Raw genomic sequence first — 22,621 nt, 5'->3', positions numbered from 1 at the left:
TCAAACTTGGTACAGTGATAGGGTATGTTGGCCTCATGTACTGTATAGTTTGGTGTCACATTATTTGCATATTAATGAGCTCATTTGCATACTTTGCCTACATTTCCGTTAATCCACTCTGCAGCTCAAACGGATTCAGCGATCAACTTCAAACTTGGTACGGTGATAGTATATGGTAGCCTCATGTGCTGTATACTTTTGTGTCACATTATTTGCATATTTATGACTATTAATGAGCTCATTAGCATATTTTGCCTACATTGTCATTAATCCACTCTGCAGCTTAAACACAGTCACAGATTAACTTCAGACTTCGTATGGTGATAGTATATGGTGGCCTCATGTGCTGTATACTTTTGTGTCATGTTATTTGCATATTTATGAATATTAATGAGCTCATTTGCATATTTGGCCTACATTGTCATTAATCCACTCTGCAGCTTAAACGCAATTACTGATCAACTTCAAACTTGGTATCGTGATAAGATATGGTGACTGGCCTGATGTGCTGAATAGTTTTGTGTCATTTTATTTGCATATAAATGAATATTAATGAGCTTATTTGCATATTTTGCCTACATTTCCATTAATCCACTCTCCAGCTTAAAAGCAATCATCGATCAACTTCAAACTTGGTTTTGTGGTAGTATTCTTTTTATTTACCAACCTTTGTTGTGAGCATGAGGCCACCTTAATTACGAACTGCGTAATTGTATAGTTAAAGGTTATTTTCCTTCATTTGTGGAAGTTTATCTAGCCTGAATATTAAAAATTGGGTTTTTTTTGTAAAACCAAACTGTAGGTATATTGTCTGGGATATATACCACATTATTGTTATGTCGAAAAGACTCAGAAAAGAGGCGAGAGGTGCTTCAGTAAAACTTTAAAATGTAGGGGTAACGTTTTGGAATTTTCACCTTTTATGCACTTTTCTTATGGATTGCCAGGATTGGCTAGATGCTTATTCTGAAAAAGAGACAAGCAGGAGACTGTATCATATTTGTAAATATAAATCAAAAATTTATTTTTTATATACAAACATCTGTACACATGTACAAAACTTATTATACAAACTTAGAATGTTTAGAACTTAAGGTACTTATCTCAAAATCGTATTGTTTAGATACTTTTGTATACCGTCTTCCTGTGGACACTTTAGTTTAGAAATAATTACTCCCAATATTGGATACAATTTGAAATGCCTTACTAATATAATGTTTTATATGAATTTAGCTTATTTCATGTTACAAGGTGCTCTGGGGTATTCATTTTTTCTGTAAATCCCATAAGCCTTTGCGGGTAGACCCCAGATGTTGTTATTTGAAATCACGCCAGTGTGCACATCGTTTAGCGAACATAGTACTGCACATTTGAAAGCCGTGAAGTGCGCAGTAATGATGCACCCTTCGGTGTGATGACATCAGAAGTCTACCTGCAAAGGATTATGGGATTTACTGAAAAGGTAAATTGAATATTTGAAATACTCATCAAGCTAATTTTCTTGTAGACATAGAATTTAATTAGCTCTTTATGACTAATGTAGAAATATAGTAGTTAGTAGTACAAGTGCAATATGTGTAGTACATTAGACGTCTAAATCCAGGTATTACTGTAGCAAATTAATTAATCTCTGAAAGCCTTAACATTTTATAAATTCAGCTAGAAATACTATAAGTAGAATTGCAACTTTTTTTACTTTTTATTATTTTTAAAGTTTCTTAATAATATGATTCAAGCAATTATGTCACTGAGTCCGTCCAAGACAGGATACATTCAAAACAATAACAGTGATACTTTAACAGTATATAGTGCTACTGTTCAAGTAGACATTTTCATGCTACATTCGTTTTCGCACAGAATGTTTGCAGGCAAGCAAACACTTAAATGATCACTTATTCAGTAATAGTCTTTCTAAAACAAATGGAAACAAACATGGATATCACAACTTTATTGACATGCAATCATTAAACCACAACCATCACTCAGAATCAAAATCTTCAGCATTTTGCATGTACAAAATCTGAGGTGTGTATAATAAATGCAGTGATGGTTGTGACAAGGTTTACTGTGTACTATCAATTTAAGCTAATGCAACAGGACAATTACATATTCTCAGTAAACGCAAATGACTACAAGGTCGTCAATCATGTCATTGTGATTACCGCAGACTGCTGAATAGCAAACAACTATAAACAGTCCGGAACCTCACCCCTTTGTGTTATATAGAGTACAGAGGGTGATGTTGTCATATTTAAAAGTGTCAAGCCATTTTGCATGGTCGCTAATCGTGTAAGGCACGACCCAATTTTGGCTCAAAATATCCTCATTGCAGATTCTTCCAGATTCTTGTGTGCCAAATTTAATGTTCAATGGGCCCAAATCATAACATATTGCTTATGAGTTAACACTGCACTACATGTTATATCTACATGAGACAGTCTGTAGTAATATGGTATTTAGCAGTATGGAGAAATCACAATGATCTAGTTAGAATATTCAATATAGTATTAGTATTTAACATCATAAACACACATGTTTTAACCTGGTTATTTTTGACTAATTACAACTTCGTGTCAAGTTCCGGCTTATAATGTGTCCAAATTTCTGATCATCCCTGTAAGTCTACAACTGCCATAACTTATAAACTCATAACATATTATCATAAAGTTTACTGACAAAACATATAATAAACACCATGTTACACTACATGTATATTACTCATAAATGGTAGTAAATGAAAAGTTTGGGTGACAAAAAACATCATGTTCTGCGGACAGATGGACCTTTCAAGTTGGGTTGGTTGGTCAGTGGTCAGGCATTTTTCTTTTGAATTTTTATTTCATTTTTTGTTGCAAATGACCCTAAAAACCTTAAAGTGAAAGCCCCACTTTTGGTTTAAGATTTATCCATGTAAATTCTGTTCTATCTGTCATCAAAGTAACAGGTGTATTGTCAGTTCTGTGAAGAACTGGTCAGACAGGGCTACCTGTTTAAATATCGGTAAAATATGTGCAATTTTGTTTCCTGTCAATATATTTTTTCCCCAAAAATCATATTCCCAAACCCGCAAGATCTGGGTCGGTCGGGCTTGTAGAACAGGGTTTTTCCTGTCACCTTGTTATTTTTTACAATAACAACTTAACATGATTGTTACGTTACTACCCTTGAAAAGATCACCAAGTAATGATATAAGAAATGGGTTATTCCACTTGAAATCCATACACCGCTATGGACAACATGACCTTATGTCCACACAGAGGGTGTACATTTCAAATGGAGTCGCCCATTTAGGTAGCCCGTTTGAAATTAACACTCCCTGTGTGGACGATTAAACAAAAAGTTATGTCCTCCATAGGCATGTGGATTTCAACTTCAATAGCCAAATGTAAAAATAGCATGAATGTTCTACACAATCAGTGGTTCACATGAACTAGTCACGTAGCACAAGTTCTTGGGGGTATGTATATAGGCAATGGTGTTAATGTTTCTTTTACAACTGTTATATAGCCATATAATTTGATCCTGCCTCTTAACATAGAAACTTCAGTGGTGGGCTTGCGGATCATGTTGTGAAACATTCTTTGTCCTTTAGCAGTGATTCAAAGAATTGGAGCAAAGAATTTCTGAAATAAATGTGGAAAATCTGTGCATTTTTGTAGCCTTGTAGGCAAATTAATCTGCAACATTTACACCTGTTTCGCAATGGTTAATCTCGTTAAGAGATGTTGGAAATTTACCAAAACTTTGAATCACTGAAATAAAGAGTAAAACGACTCATTTAATTGGTGAAAACTTGGCATATTGAGTGTATGACTAATGATATTTATTATGTAATGTTTTGGATAGCATATAACCTGGAAATGTTTGCAGAATGTACATTTAGTTAGTTTATAATTGTATGTTAGATCTCAAATGTTTGCAGCATGTAACTTTTAGTTAGGTTACAATTGAATGTTAGGTCATACTATGTTAACCACACCCAACTGAGGCACACCAGTCCTGTAACCTTTCAATTGCATTAATAGATACTGAGTTTAAGACATGGCATGTGAAATGTAGGCCTCTTACAACTTGCGATGGTACAGATAACACAGTGTCAGACTAAAAAAAAGTGCGACCAACCGGATGTCATAAGATGACCTAATCGTACTACTTCTCGTTTGCAGAGTTTGGCCATGATTGAAGGAAATAACATTGGATAACATCTAAACATTCCAGGGATATTAGAAAAGGTTTGTGAACTTAAAATAAAGACACTGCTTGAATGAACTGAACAGGAAAAATAAAAATAAAATTAAACTTGTGAGAGACATACATTTCGCATGCTATTAAAGAACCATTCTGTTTTGAAGAGATCAGCGAAAGTGCCATTATGTTTTGAGAGATGGGCAAAATTCCAAAACGTTTTGCATGAAGTGTCATGTCTTTTAAGATGTGCCTGTCTTTCCCAACTGTTAAATCAAGCTGTCTCATATCAATGTAGTGAATCATGTTTTTTTTACTTAGACCGTGATTGTATTTTAATCACAAAGTTGACCCTGTTGGAAGGAAGCCCATGTAGGAAATGAATTGAAGACGTTTTTCCTCATCAAATAACAAGACATTGATAGTAAAAACCATTTTAAATGAAAAATGATTGACAACAGGTGTATGCCTATTCAACTCTTCCATGGACCTTATGTTAATATGACTTTATTGAATGTATTGTGGTAGCACTGAGAAGTATGTTGAAGAGTTGGTCAATCCTTATTGCTCTGAATTGTTCTGTGATCTCTTCAACAGGATTGCTATTTCAGTAATGCAAAACATGGACTTTGGACAAGGCAAATTGTGAAGAGGCTACCAGCCTGGTATTTCAATCAATCAAATTGCCAGATTTAATCAAGAAGTTTCCTTCCTGATGTCTTGTCTGATCTGATCAGGGAAGTGATGATGTAAAGGATATATCTATAGGCCTTGACAGAGTGTTGACATAATGTTTGTTTACAAACAAACTGTTGATAGCATTGAAGGACTTATTCATAAAACTAATTAGTGTGTTGACCTCTGCCAATAATATTGTACTTTGTAATTTTATTTTTTCTTGGATCGGTGAGAGCACCTAGGTTTCAACTCCCTAAAGTGTATGTAACATTTAACAATGAGTTATAATTACCAGTACATTACAAGCAAAACCTTAAGACTACAGTTTGTTTGAGCAGAGAGGCAGTGGAGTAAGCCGATACATGTACAATGAATATTCATAACAATGACTGTAAAATGAATATTCATAACAACAAATGGACTACAATAAATATTCATAGCAACAAATGGACATGGTAATTTATGTTGAAAACAATAATACCATTATTTGGAACCCAGAATATGAACAGTGACTGTACAAGTCCAAACATAGTCAAGAAATTCACCTTTTTAGAAGATACACAGAATACCAAACTTACTTGTGCAAATATAAAAAGTTTATAGTGTTTTATATACAATTATGTACAAGCTCTTAAATTTTATGTACATAATTAAATTAACATTTTACTAGAATATTTACACTTACATTATGTTACAAACACACAATAGTAGGTATATATTTACAAACTCTTAATAACAGTTTGCCGAGTATATACATTCCCTCTGTAAAAATAAATGGTACAAACTTTATCAAATCTACAAGATATTCTCCCAAAATACAAAAAATGGCACCTTTTTATAAAACAGCAGCACAAAATGAAAAAGAAATTATCGAATGATTGCTCCATTCAAAATACTTTACACATTTTAAAACAATGGGCTACTAATATTCCAGTTGAAATCCATACACTCCCTATAGAAGACATCAACTTAAAATCTTCCACACAGGGTGTGAATTTCAAATGGGATTACCTGAATGGGCAACTCCATTTGAAACGTACACCACAGTGGGAGATTAAAGAGGAAGCCCCACTAGAGCAGTTCTTCGGGGGTGAACCAAACCTGCCTGGTTATTAAATTAATCATTAACAAGGTTATCTCTGAATTTGACAGGTGCTAATTGATAAAATAACATTAAAACATCATTTAGCACCTGTCAAATTCAGAGATAACCTTGCCACTGATTAATTTGATAACCAGGCAGGTTTGGTTCACCCCAGAAGAACTACTCTGGCGGGACTTCCTCTTTAAGGAGATCGTAGGGGGTGTATGGATTTCAATTTGATTACATGCCGATTATTCCTTCAGAAGTGTGTACTTCAAAATGAGGTATACCGTTGAACAATTCATTTTTTCAAGAGCTATTTTGTACAGCTTTTTATCACAATGGGGAGATAAAAGAAAAAATAAGTTGGTGTCATACATTTTCCCTGCACGACTTATGATATAATACAGAGGGAATGCGAAGGTTGCTGTGACAAAATGCAACATTTGTGAAACAATGTTTCACCATGGGACCAGTGGTGGCAAAATCTCTCAATTTTAGAAAATCCTCTAATTTTTTCCCCACGCACCCAAGGAAAATTTTCACATTGCCCCCCCCCCCCCAAAAAAAATCCTAGCACCGCCACAGCATGGATTTGATGGCATATTATAAAACCTACGAGTTGCATGAATTCCAAACCCACAATATAAAAAATAGTTTATAAAGAATACATATGTGTACTATTCTGACAATACTGTTTGTAAAAATTCATACAAAAGACACAAAAATCTTCTTATCACACAATTCCAACAAGCACAAAACTGACAAGTTTTGTTTCAAAATCATAGTCGCACAGAAAAAAAAGTATACATATACCCGAGAAAAAACACAGTTGGTCCTAAGTAATCTTTGGACTAGCACAAAATGTTCAGTTTTGATAAAATGTTACCATCTTCTATTGTGACGTTTTTGTTGGTGAGGGTGCGATGCTCTTCTGTTGTGTTGTGGTGGGTAGTCCTCTTCTGCTAACTCTACACCCAGGATGGCAGGTACCTTGTGTGTGTCACCTGCTTGGTCTCTTTCTATGTGGAATATTGTTCTGCTGGGTTTGTTGTTATCATTAACCTGTGAAATATAAAGAATGAAGAAAAGGTGAAAATGCCGCTGTGGTGCTTTCATAGTTTTCTTTAAAAAATCAGTCCAGTTTTTGCAAATATTTTGACAATTTAGTCAAAATTAATCCACTTGTCAAATTCATATATGTATCCAAAACAAAATTCCCCAAAAGGCAACATCTGGGTCGGTCGGGCCATGTGGATGGTTTTCAAAACTTTTATTTATGTACAAAAGTATTTGCAGTGATAGTTAACACCAATTGTACAAGACTACTGTCTAAGAGTATTATTACTGTATGTTTTTATTTAATATCTTTAATCTTTTGAATTGGAATACTATTTTTAATATATATTCAATCACCACAAGATCACTTCAGATGCAGATTTGAGTAGATGTCTTGTCAATAAGGCACAAATTTATGTAGTACAATTGCATAACATCATTTCGCTTTACAAAATGTCGCTGATCGCAATGCCCCAATACACACCTTATAAACCATTTAGCATCATTCAGGGATGCAGCTCTATACAGACACAGAACCCTAATCAGCCTACACATAGAATGACCAACCATCGCTACCCCAAGACACACCTTATAAACCATTTAGCATCATTCAGGGATGCAGCTCTATACAGACACAGAACCCTAATCAGCCTACACATATAATGACCATCGCTACCCCAAGACACACCTTATAAACCATTTAGCATCATTCAGGGATGCAGCTCTATACAGACACAGAACCCTAATCAGCCTACACATAGAATGACCATCGCTACCCCAAGACACACCTTATAAACCATTTAGCATCATTCAGGGATGCAGTTCTATACAGACACAGAACCCTAATCAGCCTACACATAGAATGACCATCGCTACCCCAAGACACACCTTATAAACCATTTAGCATCATTCAGGGATGCAGTTCTATACAGACACAGAACCCTAATCAGCCTACACATAATAATGACCATCGCTACCCCAAGACACACCTTATAAACCATTTAGCATCATTCAGGGATGCAGCTCTATACAGGCACAGAACCCTAATCAGCCTACACATAGAATGACCAACCATCGCTACCCCAAGACACACCTTATAAACCATTTAGCATCATTCAGGGATGCAGTTCTATACAGACACAGAACCCTAATCAGCCTACACATAGAATGACCATCGCTACCCCAAGACACACCTTATAAACCATTTAGCATCATTCAGGGATGCAGTTCTATACAGACACAGAACCCTAATCAGCCTACACATAATAATGACCATCGCTACCCCAAGACACACCTTATAAACCATTTAGCATCATTCAGGGATGCAGTTCTATACAGGCACAGAACCCTAATCAGCCTACACATAATAATGACCATCGCTACCCCAAGACACACCTTATAAACCATTTAGCATCATTCAGGGATGCAGCTCTATACAGGAATCAGCCTACACATATAATGACCATCGCTACCCCAAGACACATCTTATAAATCATTTAGCATCATTTACAGGGATTCGCTGACCACTATGGTCAAGACAACTTATAAACCATTTAGCATCAGGGATGCAGCTCTATACAGCAGGCACAGAACCCTTGTCAGCCTATAATATAATAACCATCGCAGCCAGGATTCTTGTTTTGCATATACTTACATTGACAGGCACTGTTAGTATCATCTCGTCTCTTCGTTGTTGGTCTTGCAATTCCCTGAATGCGCGTTTACAGCATTTTTGGAAATCCCATGCTAATTCACGCACTCTACCAGAGATGCATTTGCCGAACTGTTTTACTTGTGTGAATGAATGGCGTTGACTAGGTTGGTTTCTCTTGAAGTTGCCATACCCACGGTTAGCATTCCTGAGTGATAAGGAAACAATACAAAAATTGGTTATTCCATTGTTATGGATTTCAAAACTATCATGCCCTTTGGAGGCTGGCATTTTCTTTGGTAGGGGATCCCAAATAATGTTGGACTATTATTAGAGTATATTTTGTAACCGATATATATGAAGCTGAACATTTTTATGTAACCCTACCCACCCCTTCTCACATCAACAAATACAAACTATTCCCAAAAAATAATGCAATCATTTGAATTCATTCAATTTAAGTCCAGGGTTTGGCTCCGTTTCAGTGGAAGCTGATAAGTTCTGCTTTTTGAAGGCACTAGGAGAGCTCTCATTGCACACAATTTTAATTAGTTACCCATTTTCAATTGTATTTGTAAAAAGGAAGTGTAGTGTTAACAATGTTATGACCCCTTATTTTACTATATGCCAACAAATTATGACAACCCCCACAATCAATATTTGGTAAATTGGTACCCCCTTCCAAAGAAAATGACGGTTTTATATGAAAAAAAACACAAACACAGTCACATTTTAAAATTTTGTTTGTAAAAAAAATTGGCAAACATAAAAAAAATGTAAAAACATTTTCAACACTTGTACAAATATGATTCAAAGTTCAAAACATTTTGAAATGTTATTGTTATTAAAAGGTTTTATACCCTTTGCATACTTTTCATCTGACCTTTAATTTAAAGGTTTCATTGTACTGTACAATGGGGCTAACCATAACATAGTGTTTTTATTACATTTACAGATGACTGATTAAAGGTTGCATGTAATCCAGGTGTATCATTAAATGTACGTACCTATCTGACATTTCGGGGCCATAGTTGTTGGGATTACATTCGAAGTTATTCTGTCCAGCAAGTTTACCCAGGTCACAACAGGTCATCCTTGACCTAGGAAGAGTTGTTGGTATAATGGTGGTGGTTATGCTGAGAAAGTCTGATTCCATTCCACTTCCCTCATCTTCCCAAGATCCTGAGAATGAAGGCTGATACTCTGTTGGTGGTGGAGTTGTTGCTGACTCATGCCCATGGTGGTTCATCAAGAAGTCTGAAAAACACAAAGAAAAATCATAATAACTTAAACTGGAGAAAAATTTTATCATGATAAAAACGCCTTCATTAATTGCTATATAATCCAAATATTCATAATATTGTTAATACACTTCACAATGCAAAGTATTCAATCTTTATTAGGTATTAAGGGGTTGTTTGGAATGACAGGTGAGTCAGGGGTCAAAAACAAAATTTTTACCTTTTTGACCTCAGCACATGTGTATGTATGATCTGCCATACAAAAATTAAAAAACAATACCTCAAAGTATCATTTTTAATGTTTTTGTCATAATCACGCTTTTCTACAAATTTCATCTGTTTGTACCGGGGCGTGTCTGTTGCCAGGTAGGCCTACATGACAGCATAGACACACGTTACAACCTTGAATAATAATACAGAATTGTGACGTTATATTCTTCTTAACCTATCTTAGAACTGCCTATTATTTCAATTGTTATACTGTTCTGGTTGGTTTATTGCATATACTGTATAGAAATTATGCAATATGACGTCGAGCATGACAGAGTCATCTTCATTCAAATAAAATTCAGGTACCCGTAAGGTACCACGGAGCAATTCGCACGATAATACAATAAAACAGATGAAAGGTATGAATGGTTGTGGAATCGAATTGCAGACCTGTCCCTCTGTCACCTTAGAACTGCATCTCGTAGGCAATGGTAGGTAATAAACCAGCCGGAACGGTATAACAATTGAAATAACAGCATGTCTTGGTCTCAATTCAAGATGTGCAATTTGGACACACCTACTCGTTGGCTGATTTATACTTCAACAGTTCCTCAAAGCAATATCAGAAAAGCCACTATCTCATTGTTCATTGGCCCGCAGTATGCGCTCGCCCCGGGCACTCAACTTTAGAATTGATGGGTATATGTGCCTACAAGCGTCGCGAAGTAGGCGCATATCAGTACAAAACGTTGGGTTTTTTAATGAAAAAAGGGTCATTATGTACAATCAAAATGAAAAAGGGGTCATTGGGTATAATATTTTGAAAACTGAAGGTGCCTGGTCATCGGGTATAGTCGGCTTCAAAAGAGAGGCATATATTGACAGGCACATACCGTCACCTCTAAAGTTGATGCCCCCCCCCCCGGGGGCCCGCATTCTATTTTGTTCATGGCTCGGCTTTTAAAACTCCCACACATCACAATAAGGCTATTGAAAAGTGTATAGAATAGCTAATGATAGACCGGTCCCTGCGATTAGTCGCGGACCCGAGCGACAATATAGTAAACACATCGAGTTTATAACACAAGTGACAGTAGTCGTGAATTATGGAGGGTTTCATTGAACTTCTACCAGCAAAATATGGAATAATACTAACACAAGACACCAATCGAGATGATGATACCAGCCATAATGGAAGGCTTGTATTTGACCTTCTTATGAATCCAATTTCGTGGCGAGAAGTTAAAAAGGTAATGTATATTTCAAGAAATTTGGGTTCAAAAATTCCGTATCAGCTCGTATCATCAATTCCGTAAATATGGCGTATAGAGGCACAACTTGACAATAAACTGAACTATTTAAACGTAAAGGACGCACTGGATACACATAAATTTGTGTTTCCTTGCTGGCGGAATAGTTGCAAAACTCTTTTTTGTCAAAAAAGTTGGACAATTTATGAATTATGATTGGAAAAATAGCGAAAGGAAATAGACTTTTCCAACCATGTAAAACTACACTGGGTTGTTGACATGGTCGACATACATTAAGGCATACGCATGTTCCTAAAGTAGGAGGTAAGTACTATAATTAATTGTTTAAAGTGCTCAACATACCAGCAAAAATTCATAGGGTCATCAGAGTACAGGGACTTTGTGAAATACTGGGTTCAAAATAAAAGTGCGTCAGCCGATATGCAACATCAAATATAAAAGCCGATTTACATAATTTCCCATGACCTTACAGAAGTGATCGTGCTCAAATATAAAACTATAGAGTTTGGTCCTTGATATGCACCATCAATTGTGTACTTGTGATCAATATTGCTAGGCAAACAATCACAGCAAACATGCCAAAATCCTCCCATTTCTCCTCCATTAACACACATATAAACCCATCCCTTAAGCCGCACTGGTCATAAGCCATGCAGTATTGATTTTGAGACTTCAAAATTCATGTAAGCCGCGGCTAATAAACCGGAATATACGGTACATTTTGTGACAAATTGAGGGCTACATAAACTGTCACGAATGGTAATATTTTGTATACTTCCACACATCAATACCATCCTGACCTTGACTCCTTGTTAAAACTTATTATATCTGATTTATGCACTGCGGATATTATAAGGAAAAGTATCATATCACCTATTTTAATGAAGTTTGACGCAAAAAAGTGAACTTTAGGGTCACTGTGAACTCCGTAGTTAGAAGATGTTGTACATGTAGGCCTACATTGTAAAATTCAACGGTAGAGATCGGACTGGTGTTGGCCCTATAACAAATTTGACATTGTATTGAAGGACATCAATTTCTCGGCAGGTTCGTTTTGCATACCTGCATACTGCATATTTTTAGAGTTTCTTTGTGGGGAGTTCGCCGAGTTGTAAGCATCAAATGTTGCATGATTGGGCATATCGTAAACAAAATATAAACACATGATATAAACACTTTTGTTTGATCCTTGGGCAGACATCTCAAAATTTGTGAGAGATGCTAATTAGATTGGATGACTGTACAATGCTCTGTGTCACGAGTGTGAATTAATTTTCTGGGTGTCTGTGTCTCAATTTGGAAAAACGATCAGTCTAAAATGATTCAGTCAGCATCACCTTAACATAAACTATTTTATTTAGCACATTTAGCTGTCCTTGCCTCCTTCGCAAATATTCAAAACCACAGATATTGGAACACAACAAAATACACATTGTTTATGTAGATTAGTGATATCATATCCCATAATGCCTATCTTTGGATGGTCTATGCTTTTTATACCCTGGTACAGGTATAAGTTGGAATGTCACACTGAATGATGGGACATAGGCCTACTATGAAATCCAGATTTATTCGAAATATAGTTTGTATTCAAAATCTAGCAGTAACCTGAGCCCTAACATTTGGTGAAGGGGTAAAGGGGGAGAGGGGTATAATTAACCAGAGGAAAAGTTAGTATCATAGGCCTATTAATAGGGAACACAGGAACGTGGTATGGTAATTTATTTTTATATGAATGAGTGTGCATGAACTATAAATGAGGTAGGGTTTTTGTACTTCAATGTAAAATTTGCATTGTTAGTAGTTTCAGTCTTTTCCAACAGTCTTAAGGAAAGGAGCATAAGCACTATAGCAGGCCCCTTTTCTTATCTTTTTCAAAATATGAGATTATGAGGGATAAATCCCTTAGAGTACTGCAAAAAAATGTATGAAGCCTTCCTAAAGCAGACCTAAAGCATTCCAAAATAATTAAAAAATTAAAAAAGCTGGCATATCTCACAAATCTCAGAGGGAGGGTACGAGAAGCAAAACGTTGATTTTTTCGGCCTACAATGGTGCCATGTAATTCATAAATAGTAAACATTTGATAAAAGGTGACCCCTTTTTGTTATTCAATTCTAAAGGGACTCATCAGTATAGTTAGTTCCTGTTTAATTTATAGGTTGAGAACAAATGATACAATACATTGCTTGTTTGCAATGATACATTTTTATTAATACAAATAGGAAATGGTACTGGATAAACCATACACATTTAAGTCTGTTGGGATAATTATATAGCCTTGGGGAAGTCCAGTAAAACTGTTAAGGTGACAGTGCATCTACAAAAATGTGTACTACGTATCTTGGGGTGTTTTTATTTTCAAGTTATTTTAACGAAGTAAAACACACTCATTAACCTAACAAAATGAAAAATATCAACAAATTAAACGGAAGTGCACACCCATCCACCCTCTCCATGCACGCCACCACCACAACGCTCGTACCAACAACTCCAAAACATGCTCTCCAAATAAAGTAGCTTTAATATATTTTATATACTCGCCACTAAGAAACTCTAAAAATATGCAGTATGCAGGTATGCAAAACGAACCTGCCGTCAATTTCTTGTAGATGGGGGAGAATGTTTGTTTTATACATTTTTGTATAAGTTTCTTTATATCTTAGCAGAAAAAAGTCAGAAAATTGTTGGAAAAGACTTTTCAACAGTTTCCTGTAAACCTGCAATGTGCATGATGCTTCATTATTGATATCATTTAGATAACAAATAGTGAAGACAGAAGTGCTAAAATTATGTTATAATAATTCATTTAATAACGGTGATGTAAACTGTCATACGAGGGGCAGTCAGTATGTTTTAAGAGTGGACTCGTGACGTCATATGTGGATTGTTTTTACAGCATTTCTCAATGATTACATAAACACTGTACCTTTGTTTTTCAAACAACACATGCAAAAAGTACATCACACACATTATTACGTAACAGAATTAGCATAAAATCAATGGTCTAGAGTCACCTGGTGAAATTGAGTCGTTTTTGTTAAGGGAAATGAGAGGCTGAAATGAGGTATTGTTGTATTTTTTTTATATTTTCTCGGGAATTAAAGAATGGAGAATGCTGCCTTTTGGAACAGTAATAGAACACAAACTACCAGTTCATTAAACCATGTTTGTTGGGCTGTAAAGGTTTTAGTTTGCTTAAAATGCATGGTCAAATATGTCTTATTTTTGACAAAAACAAGATTTTTCTTTCTATACAAATCTTGATATTGCCAAAAATAGCAAACGTGGAAATTAAATTTTTTTGGCCAGTTCTGTTGACTAATCTCCAAAAATTAAAACGGGAGACTCCCTAGAAAATATTTGAATCCATGTTATTCTACCATTGTTACATTTATACAAAAAGTAGTGGTACGGAGAGAGAAGCCATCGTTTTAATAAGAAATTTATTTTTAAAACTTTTCTGTTCATTTCAGGTTGAGATCATCCATAAAAATTCATATAAATATTTAAATTAAAATTTTCATAGCATTTTGTAATATTTTAGGCCCTATTTACATGGAATTTTGCCATTTTCGTGCATTTCCACCATGTTGTATCGGTCATTCTACCTACGCATGCGCAGATTATTGTTTGATTTGCACCTGTTATCATCGCACTGAGTATTAGCTCTCACACGTGACCAGTCATTATATTTTAGTCTGTTTCATTTTGGAGATAATTAATGTCATTTGTAATAACTGCTTTTTCATTAACGCCATTTTTGCAGAATAATTTTGCTTCCATTCAAGTCCTAAAGTTGTTGAAGTTTCCAGACTTCCCATTTCCACCACAGTTTAATGACAAGTCTCATATTTTACCAAATGCAAACTGAGGACCTAGTGTTTATTCCTGCCGAAAACTAGCCTTATGCCCTTGTACTTTCTCTGTTCTCGGACATTTTAAACACGTGTCTTTGCTGTAATTTAAAAAGCCCGCCTTTTTGAGTGATTTGGCAGTGTCCCTAGTATATTGATTTTATGCTAATGCTGTTACGTAATCATGTGTATGATATAATTTTTACATGTGTTGCTTGAAAGACAAAGGTACAGTGTTTATGTAATCATTGAGAAATGCCATGAAAACAATCCACATATGACGTCACTAGTCCACTCTTAAAACATACTGACTGCCCCTCGTAATTCAGTTGTTAATGTACCTGGTCATGACATGCATACTGATCACTCAGATCAGATGTTGATGTAACTTCATGAACTCTCAGTCTCAGAGTTCCGTTGTATCCTATAATACTTGGTGATTATTTTTGACTTGATTTATATTCTGTGAAGGTATGCTGTGATTATTTACACCAGTGACAAGTAAAAACGATACGAGGAACAATAGAATTGGAAGACCAACGCGTAGCAAGGTTGGATTAAGGTCACAATATTTAACAATACTACATCAGTTTGTGACTTGAGGCACTATCAACACGTATTGTTCTGTCTTTAATGAAGAAATCTCACGTTGCGTTGCTATAAACAGTGTTAAGATTTACTGTTTTTCCAATGTGACTCGCTGACTCCCTTTGCCATGAACTCGGAATAGGCGAGATGGTATTAGAAAAACATATTTTCAACCAATATTCCCAGGTACAGAACATCTGTTTGCTTCCAAGGGATTATTAGCTGATGTAAAGCAAGTAGGCATCATGCCTTTTGATTGGTTCATTGCGACATCCATCTAAAGCTGGGTCGTCCGATAGATGCTTTCTGATTGGTTGAAAGTTATGCAGAGCACATGGTCCGATGAGTGTAGCGCCGCCTACATCACGGAAATTAATGCTCTGGCATATACAAAACCATGAATTTGCCACTTATTTTAAGTGCTCAACATGCATGTGTATTGTATCAAATCGATTCAACAGCAGTTTTTCTCAGAAATGTTCTTTTCAAAACGGGGGCTATATATTGCCTATAAATTCCTACCACGTTTGAATCGTGCGTACTGAGCAGCTACCGAACTTTACTTTGCAGGGGGCACAAAATTTAAAAAAAATAAACATTAAACATCTAGGCCTACTTGAACAACAAGCCTTGTTCATTTTGCGTAGAACATGGAATACATATATATAGTCCCTACTTTGATGAAAGAGCAAAACACGTGGGGTTTCAGCAAAGAATTTAATACAAACCAGAAAAATCTACAACCAGCTCAAAATTCCTTTCTCAAAAGCTTTCCTCAACAATTACTAGTAAACACTTCATGTGAAATAGAAAGGAAATAGTATCGGATTTACTTCTCGTTATACTTCACTTGGTTGGTTTCAAGGACTTTAATCAATGTAAACATATTAAGTTTTCTCTTGTTTATTAAATCGTTTCATAGCAGAGTGCTTTGGTTCGTAAACACTTTCGGTGTCAAGCTTTTCGGCAATGCCATGAACTTTTGAATTGACACCTGTCAAACTATGGTCACTGTTTTTATTTTTCATGTTTAGCCCACAGTATTATAAAAAAAATTAAAAGCCCGGTGTTTTCATGGTTTTTAGGCCTACAGGTGTAGTGCGTAAAATGTTAGCTCATCACATATAGGTGTATTGCCCGGATGTAGGCCCTATCGCATTATTTGAAATGAGCCAGCAAGTCAACTTTAAGTTGATTTAAAATACCCATTGAGTTGTATATCACAGGGTGAGAATCACACATAAAGAAAACCCTACATGCATGCGAACTAATGCTTTTACCAACAGCAGTTCAAAGCGCGCGTCCTTGGTTAAAAAAACCAAAAAAAAAAAAAAAAAAAACCTGAGCAGCACTCGCGGCAAAAATAACTCACGACCCGTCAACATAAAAATCCTTTCCACCTCCTTCAACAAAATTATAGTTTCCAGGGTTAGTTTGTCCATGGTCTACCTGGAGATACCTTTGCTCATACCTGGATACCAAGGGACCAAGCGCAGCCCCACTAGGCCGGCCGGCAAAACCCGGGGCAAAACACCCGGGCTATACATGTATGATAGCCAGTAGTTGTCACATCACAGATATTGGAACCAATATCTGTGGTCACATAATGTAGTTGCTGGGGAAACATGCCAATTTTAGAATGTGCCCAAAAGGTTAAGAATAAGAATGTAACGAGCACTATTAAGGTGTGTAAATTGGAATGTACAGCGATAAATCTTGGGGAGTCTATGGTGAAACCTTTGAAGATTTTCCCTTTGTATCTTTGGCTTAATATTGTCACATTTACACATGCTACCATGCCTACCGGATATATGAAAGTCCGATAAATGTGAAATTCCATTTAATCATCCTAAAAATTCAACAAACTTTGTGAGGATTTCGAAAGGAAGCCCCGTCAGGGATTTTTTTTTTTGGGTGTACCAAACCTGCCTGGTTATCAAATTAATCGGTGACAAGGGTATCTCTGAATTTGACAGGTGGTAAATGATGCTTTTATGTTATTGCATCAATTAGCGCCTGTCAAATTCAGAGATAACCTTGTCACTGATTAATTTGATAACCAGGCCGGTTTGGTGAGAAGAACTGCTCTGGCGTGGCTTTCTTATTAAGGAAGTAGAACAAGAGGTAGCGGACGGTGAAGTCACTTACTCGCTATTTATGAACGATCGTAATAAAGTACACCTTGACAAGATGGTATAAACCCCCAGCCCCGGTAAAACTTGGGCAAGTTAGCCGATCCCCGGGGCCGATCGGTATCAAAACAAAGTGTGTTTTTACTTCAGCACAATGAGCATAGTTTCTCCCACTTATGAAAAAAGTATTGGTGAGCGTCTTCATCTGAATAGCCGGACTAAGTAGTATTTAATTTCATAATCAATTAGACATGGTCAAGGTCAGTGTTGCAAAGATTTGTTTTTCACGAAACCCAATAGCCGTAGGCTGTGCTCTTGAACTTTTCAAGGCTACACTTTACTTTAATAGGACCCTCGATATAAGCTTCAACGTCAAGCACTATATACTATCTTGGGGCTTAATGAACTTGAACTATGAATTCTCTATATTCACGCGTTGCGTTATCATGGTTACACATGAAAGTAACTCAATTTCAAACAATCATGTAACACAAGAAATCAAGAAAAGCCCTTGCGGCCATTTTACCAATCGCTTCTTGTTTCATCCTAAATTCCCGCCTAAATTCGAACTTCTCCGCAGATGTATGCACAGAAAATTTAAGATAATTTTCATTATTTAAATTAATTGAAAAATTACACTTTATGTTTTGCAAAAGTTCATTCTTCAAAGCATTATACTTATAATACTTTGAAAACTTGCTTGATTTATTGTTGTCAACGAGTTATCACAGGACCTACAAAAGTATATCTGTGATATTTGAATTCTTCTACACACTCGCTATGAAATGATCAATGCAATTTTTGCCAAAGCGCGCTACCATTCGTAAGATGCTGTGAACTACCAAATCTCTACAGTTAATAAAACCATAGATACAGGTTTTGAGCAAGTTCATCACTGAGGAAATTAATCAAATTATATCACGGACGGAACTTCAATAATATGATATCTGTGGATAAAATGTAAAGAAACCCCTTGGAAATTGTCAACGTTTTAATATCCTCCGCAGATTTTTGTGAAGCCTTGTCAAAGACAAAAGTTGCCAGGGATGATAATTAACGCAGGTGGCGACCTCGCTAATCCGACCTATCTCGTACGTAATGCATGCAAACGCTATTAGCTAAACGCATACAACATCGCATGCAAAGAGGACAGCACAGGTCAGGATGTGATGCGCATCACCTGCACTGCTGATCAGCATCGCATATAATTGCCCTGTGAGAGGCTTCACAAAACCTTCTTTTCCTGGGCTATATTTCTGCTTGATATAACCTTGTCACTCATCACAACATATGGTAACTTGCAAGCACATGATCTGAGCGCAGAAAATGACATGACATTCAACTTGAATTTCGCAATCGCGGTGAAAGTTCGCACTTGTTTTCCCCACAAAATGAACGCAATTTACCTTTAAGGGGCCAGTGCCGATCTATCATTACCAGGTGCTTTGCCTGATAAACTGCAATTATATTCAATTTGACGCTACATGAAAGTGTACGTGAGAGTATGAAAAGGACATGTCACACTATATAGAACCAGGGAAGTGCAAACAACTTCCCTGGTCATGGAACTACTACTCAACTACCTTCAATCATGGATTCACCGTGACTGTGTCAGATCATGGATACTATAGTAATTCTCATATTATCAGCGTAATACGGGTTGCAATATTTACAGTAGGTCTGTGAAATCAGAGCACACAAACTATCGATATCTCTACGATTAACATGATTAATGATTAGTGCAATTAGATTACGAAGTTTGTTACATTTTTAAAAGGCCGTTTATAAGTAGGTCATTCCTAATCATACTTTGCTGATGTTGCGAGATTCGCACTTGCACTTCAGAACACTTTATAAAATTTGGAAAACCCATGCTAAAAAGTAAAGTGCATGGTCGAGTCTTCAAATGCAAGCTTTAGTTGAGTACCAACATGACCAAGAGGAAATGAAATAGTTGTTATTTATCAAACAGGAACGACATTGCGTAACAGTTCTTCGTTAATTACCAACATGTAACACGTAGGACATTACGATGATATTAAAATTAAGCTAAATTTATAGTGTTTTTACCAATATCGTATAGCATTATAAAAAATATTTAAAAAACCTATATGTATACATAAATAGACACTTCGATTTTGCTTATTTGGAACTTATCGAACAAAGGTTGACAATAGTTTGATCATTTATGATTGTAGGGGTTTTTTTTGTCTGCCAAATATTATTGAATAACCAATTTATATTATGATGATTTGTATATTAGATTGAGGCAAGATTAAAATAGGAATTCTATAAATATGGTACTATTGGTAGATTATTTCAAAGTACAATATTATTTTTGATCTGATGAGATAAAACAAACAGCCGGTGATACAGACGATCACACCACGTGGGTCAGCTGATCAAAGTAGACCTAAATAAATAAATAAATAAGTTGCATTTTGCTTTTTCATCATTCTGAAAAGTGCATCGAGTTTGAGACGCAAATGTACTCTGTATTAGATATTTTGGGTATTGTCTTGAATGCACTTTTTTATTCAGTGGCCGGTCGAGCAATCCCACGAAAAGGCATAAAGAATAATATTTATACGATAGGATGAATTTGCTCAAAAGTAAATCCTTTTCGGATATGTGGATCACTTGATCAAAGTCAGGTGCATGTGTGTTTTCAAAGACATTACTGTGAATTCTGAGTGCCCACCGTCGGTGTTGAGGAGGTGCACCAAAGGTTTCAAAGTTTGCAAAAGTGCAAAGTAACCTTTGCAAAAAATAAGGCCCCAGTAGTTTTCCCGTAGTTTTTTTTTTTTTTTTTTTTTTTTAAGTGTTGTATGTGCTGGGCTTGAAGTTGAGGTACATTGAGGTGTCTTGTTTTCAGGTTATACTGAGAAGCCTATAGGGGTTTGTTAAAGACTCAGCATGTTGAAGGCAATGATACGTCTCGGGTAATACATGCATTTATTTTAATACAAATAAACAAGTACGGTATAGATGACTCCACTCCGGCTTGCAAGAAACCGGTGAAATGAAAATGTGTTTGCGTGCTATGCTTTAACCACATACCCCAGGGTTTGTGCTTTTGAAACCTTTTCTCAAGGAATTTGCCTTCCAAAAACATTGTGAGCCACACAATAAAGTGAATAATCAACACAAAATGTACCACACGACACAAAAGCTGCAGGATTCAACGTTCAAAGCTGTTCAATGTTGAACAAATAGGGCTTTAAGACGTTGATGACCATTCTTGTACAGAGGAGCAGTTGAGCCCCTGGTACAGAGAAGCTTGTTGGAGATTGCGAAAATAGGTAAACACCGAACAAGTCAGCACCGATATTGATTCCAAATGATTTGTTGAACCAAACATAATCATGTATTTTGAAAACAACATAGGCCTACACGTGGGCCTCACAAGACACGTGCATGGTTTACAATCGGGAAAATCAGGAACTATACAGTATTCGCCAATACATGTAATTCACATTTTAGGATATCCCAGTTTACCAATTTTCCAATCGTTCTTCTTGTTTGACTGAACCCTCACTAATATAACTTAACTTGATCGAAAAGTTCAAACACGAATAAGTCTTATATAACTACGATGAACTAACAAAATTGTTCTGCGCTAGCAGGTTGCAGATTAAATATAGTTAACATGTTGTACATTTATGCATACATATTCTCAGCTCTCAACGTATTGTAAAAGCTACTATATTCATCGTGCAAAAGCAGAATAAATTATATAAACGTAATGCTAAATTATATTTAAATGTAAAATTGGCTTACCTTCAAAATTCGTCAGACGTACAGCAAGGCAATCTTCCGTGAAGAATACCCACAGACAGATCAGAAGCGTAATAAGGCTGTAATAATTCATCTTGAGTTCCATTGAAGTATCAAAGATGCTATGTATTCAGATCAAGGATTTCCAAAACGGTCAATGTTTTCACAAGTTTTTAAGTCTTCAATACCGTAAATTTGGTGAGCTGCTTTTGCAAAACGCAAGAAAATTAATTTGTCTGCTGGTATCCAGTGATGGTGCCCACGTTTTATACTTCACTTTTGTTTACAACGGGAGCCCCGCCTCCATCGTTTTGACGTAACGTGATCACAGCTGCTTGGCAAATGGCCAGTGAAGTTACGTGTAGTATTATACACAGACTTTTTTGCACGATTGATCCTGTTTAGATAGAGTGAAGGTCTGTGTGAAAGACACCGGCATATTGTCCTGTTTGTTTTGGTCGGTACCCACGTGGGTAACAGGAGCCGGTGTTTATCAGCAGGATTTTGCCCTGTTGCAATCATGGCAATGGCTATGCAACAAATATACAATCGTGACAAGTGTCCTCGTGCCTCAAGATTACCGAGATTTAGAAATACCTGTATTATCACTGATTATTTGTATCTTAATTCTAGGTGATAGCTGGTGATTTATTTTGTTTAATGTGCGTAAAAACTCAGTAGTGTCCCTTTAATTTAAGGGTATACGAGGTATTGTTGGTCTTATCTGAATCAATATATTTAATATTGAAAAATCCCGTGAAAAATAACATTTTGATGTTTTGCAAAAGTTCATTCTACAAATCATATATTTTGAAAACTTGCTTAATTTATTGTTGTTAATGAGTTAGGCCAAGTAAAAAATAAAACATGTTTCACGTCCGGGTTTTC

At 36.0% G+C, this 22,621-nt stretch overlaps 1 protein-coding gene across 1 annotated transcript; it reads right to left on the bottom strand.

Moving 5' to 3' along the window:
• Positions 1-994: 994 nt before the first annotated feature.
• Positions 995-21,951, bottom strand: LOC140151336 (uncharacterized). Its single transcript, XM_072173645.1, has 4 exons — positions 21,737-21,951; positions 9,665-9,914; positions 8,661-8,865; positions 995-7,012 (listed from the first exon to the last, which is right to left on the bottom strand). Exons 1-4 carry the CDS (start codon positions 21,837-21,839, stop codon positions 6,833-6,835), a joined length of 738 nt encoding a protein of 245 aa, XP_072029746.1. The 5' UTR covers positions 21,840-21,951; the 3' UTR covers positions 995-6,832.
• Between the last annotated feature and the right edge of the window lie 670 nt (positions 21,952-22,621).

Source organism: Amphiura filiformis, chromosome 4, assembly GCF_039555335.1.
Source record: "Amphiura filiformis chromosome 4, Afil_fr2py, whole genome shotgun sequence".
Classification (NCBI taxonomy): Eukaryota; Metazoa; Echinodermata; class Ophiuroidea; order Amphilepidida; family Amphiuridae; genus Amphiura; species Amphiura filiformis.
This window is presented reverse-complemented; position numbering and strand designations above follow the sequence as displayed.

Bases quoted from the DNA above. Each gene is read 5' to 3' on its own strand.
- LOC140151336 (XM_072173645.1), bottom strand. From the start codon at position 21,839: ATGGAACTCAAGATGAATTATTACAGCCTTATTACGCTTCTGATCTGT. The intron at 9,915-21,736 runs GTAAGCCAATTT...TGTGTTTTTCAG, and splicing joins ACGTCTGACGAATTTTGAAG to ACTTCTTGATGAACCACCAT. The intron at 7,013-8,660 runs GTAAGTATATGC...TATATTTCACAG, and splicing joins TACTAACAGTGCCTGTCAAT to GTTAATGATAACAACAAACC.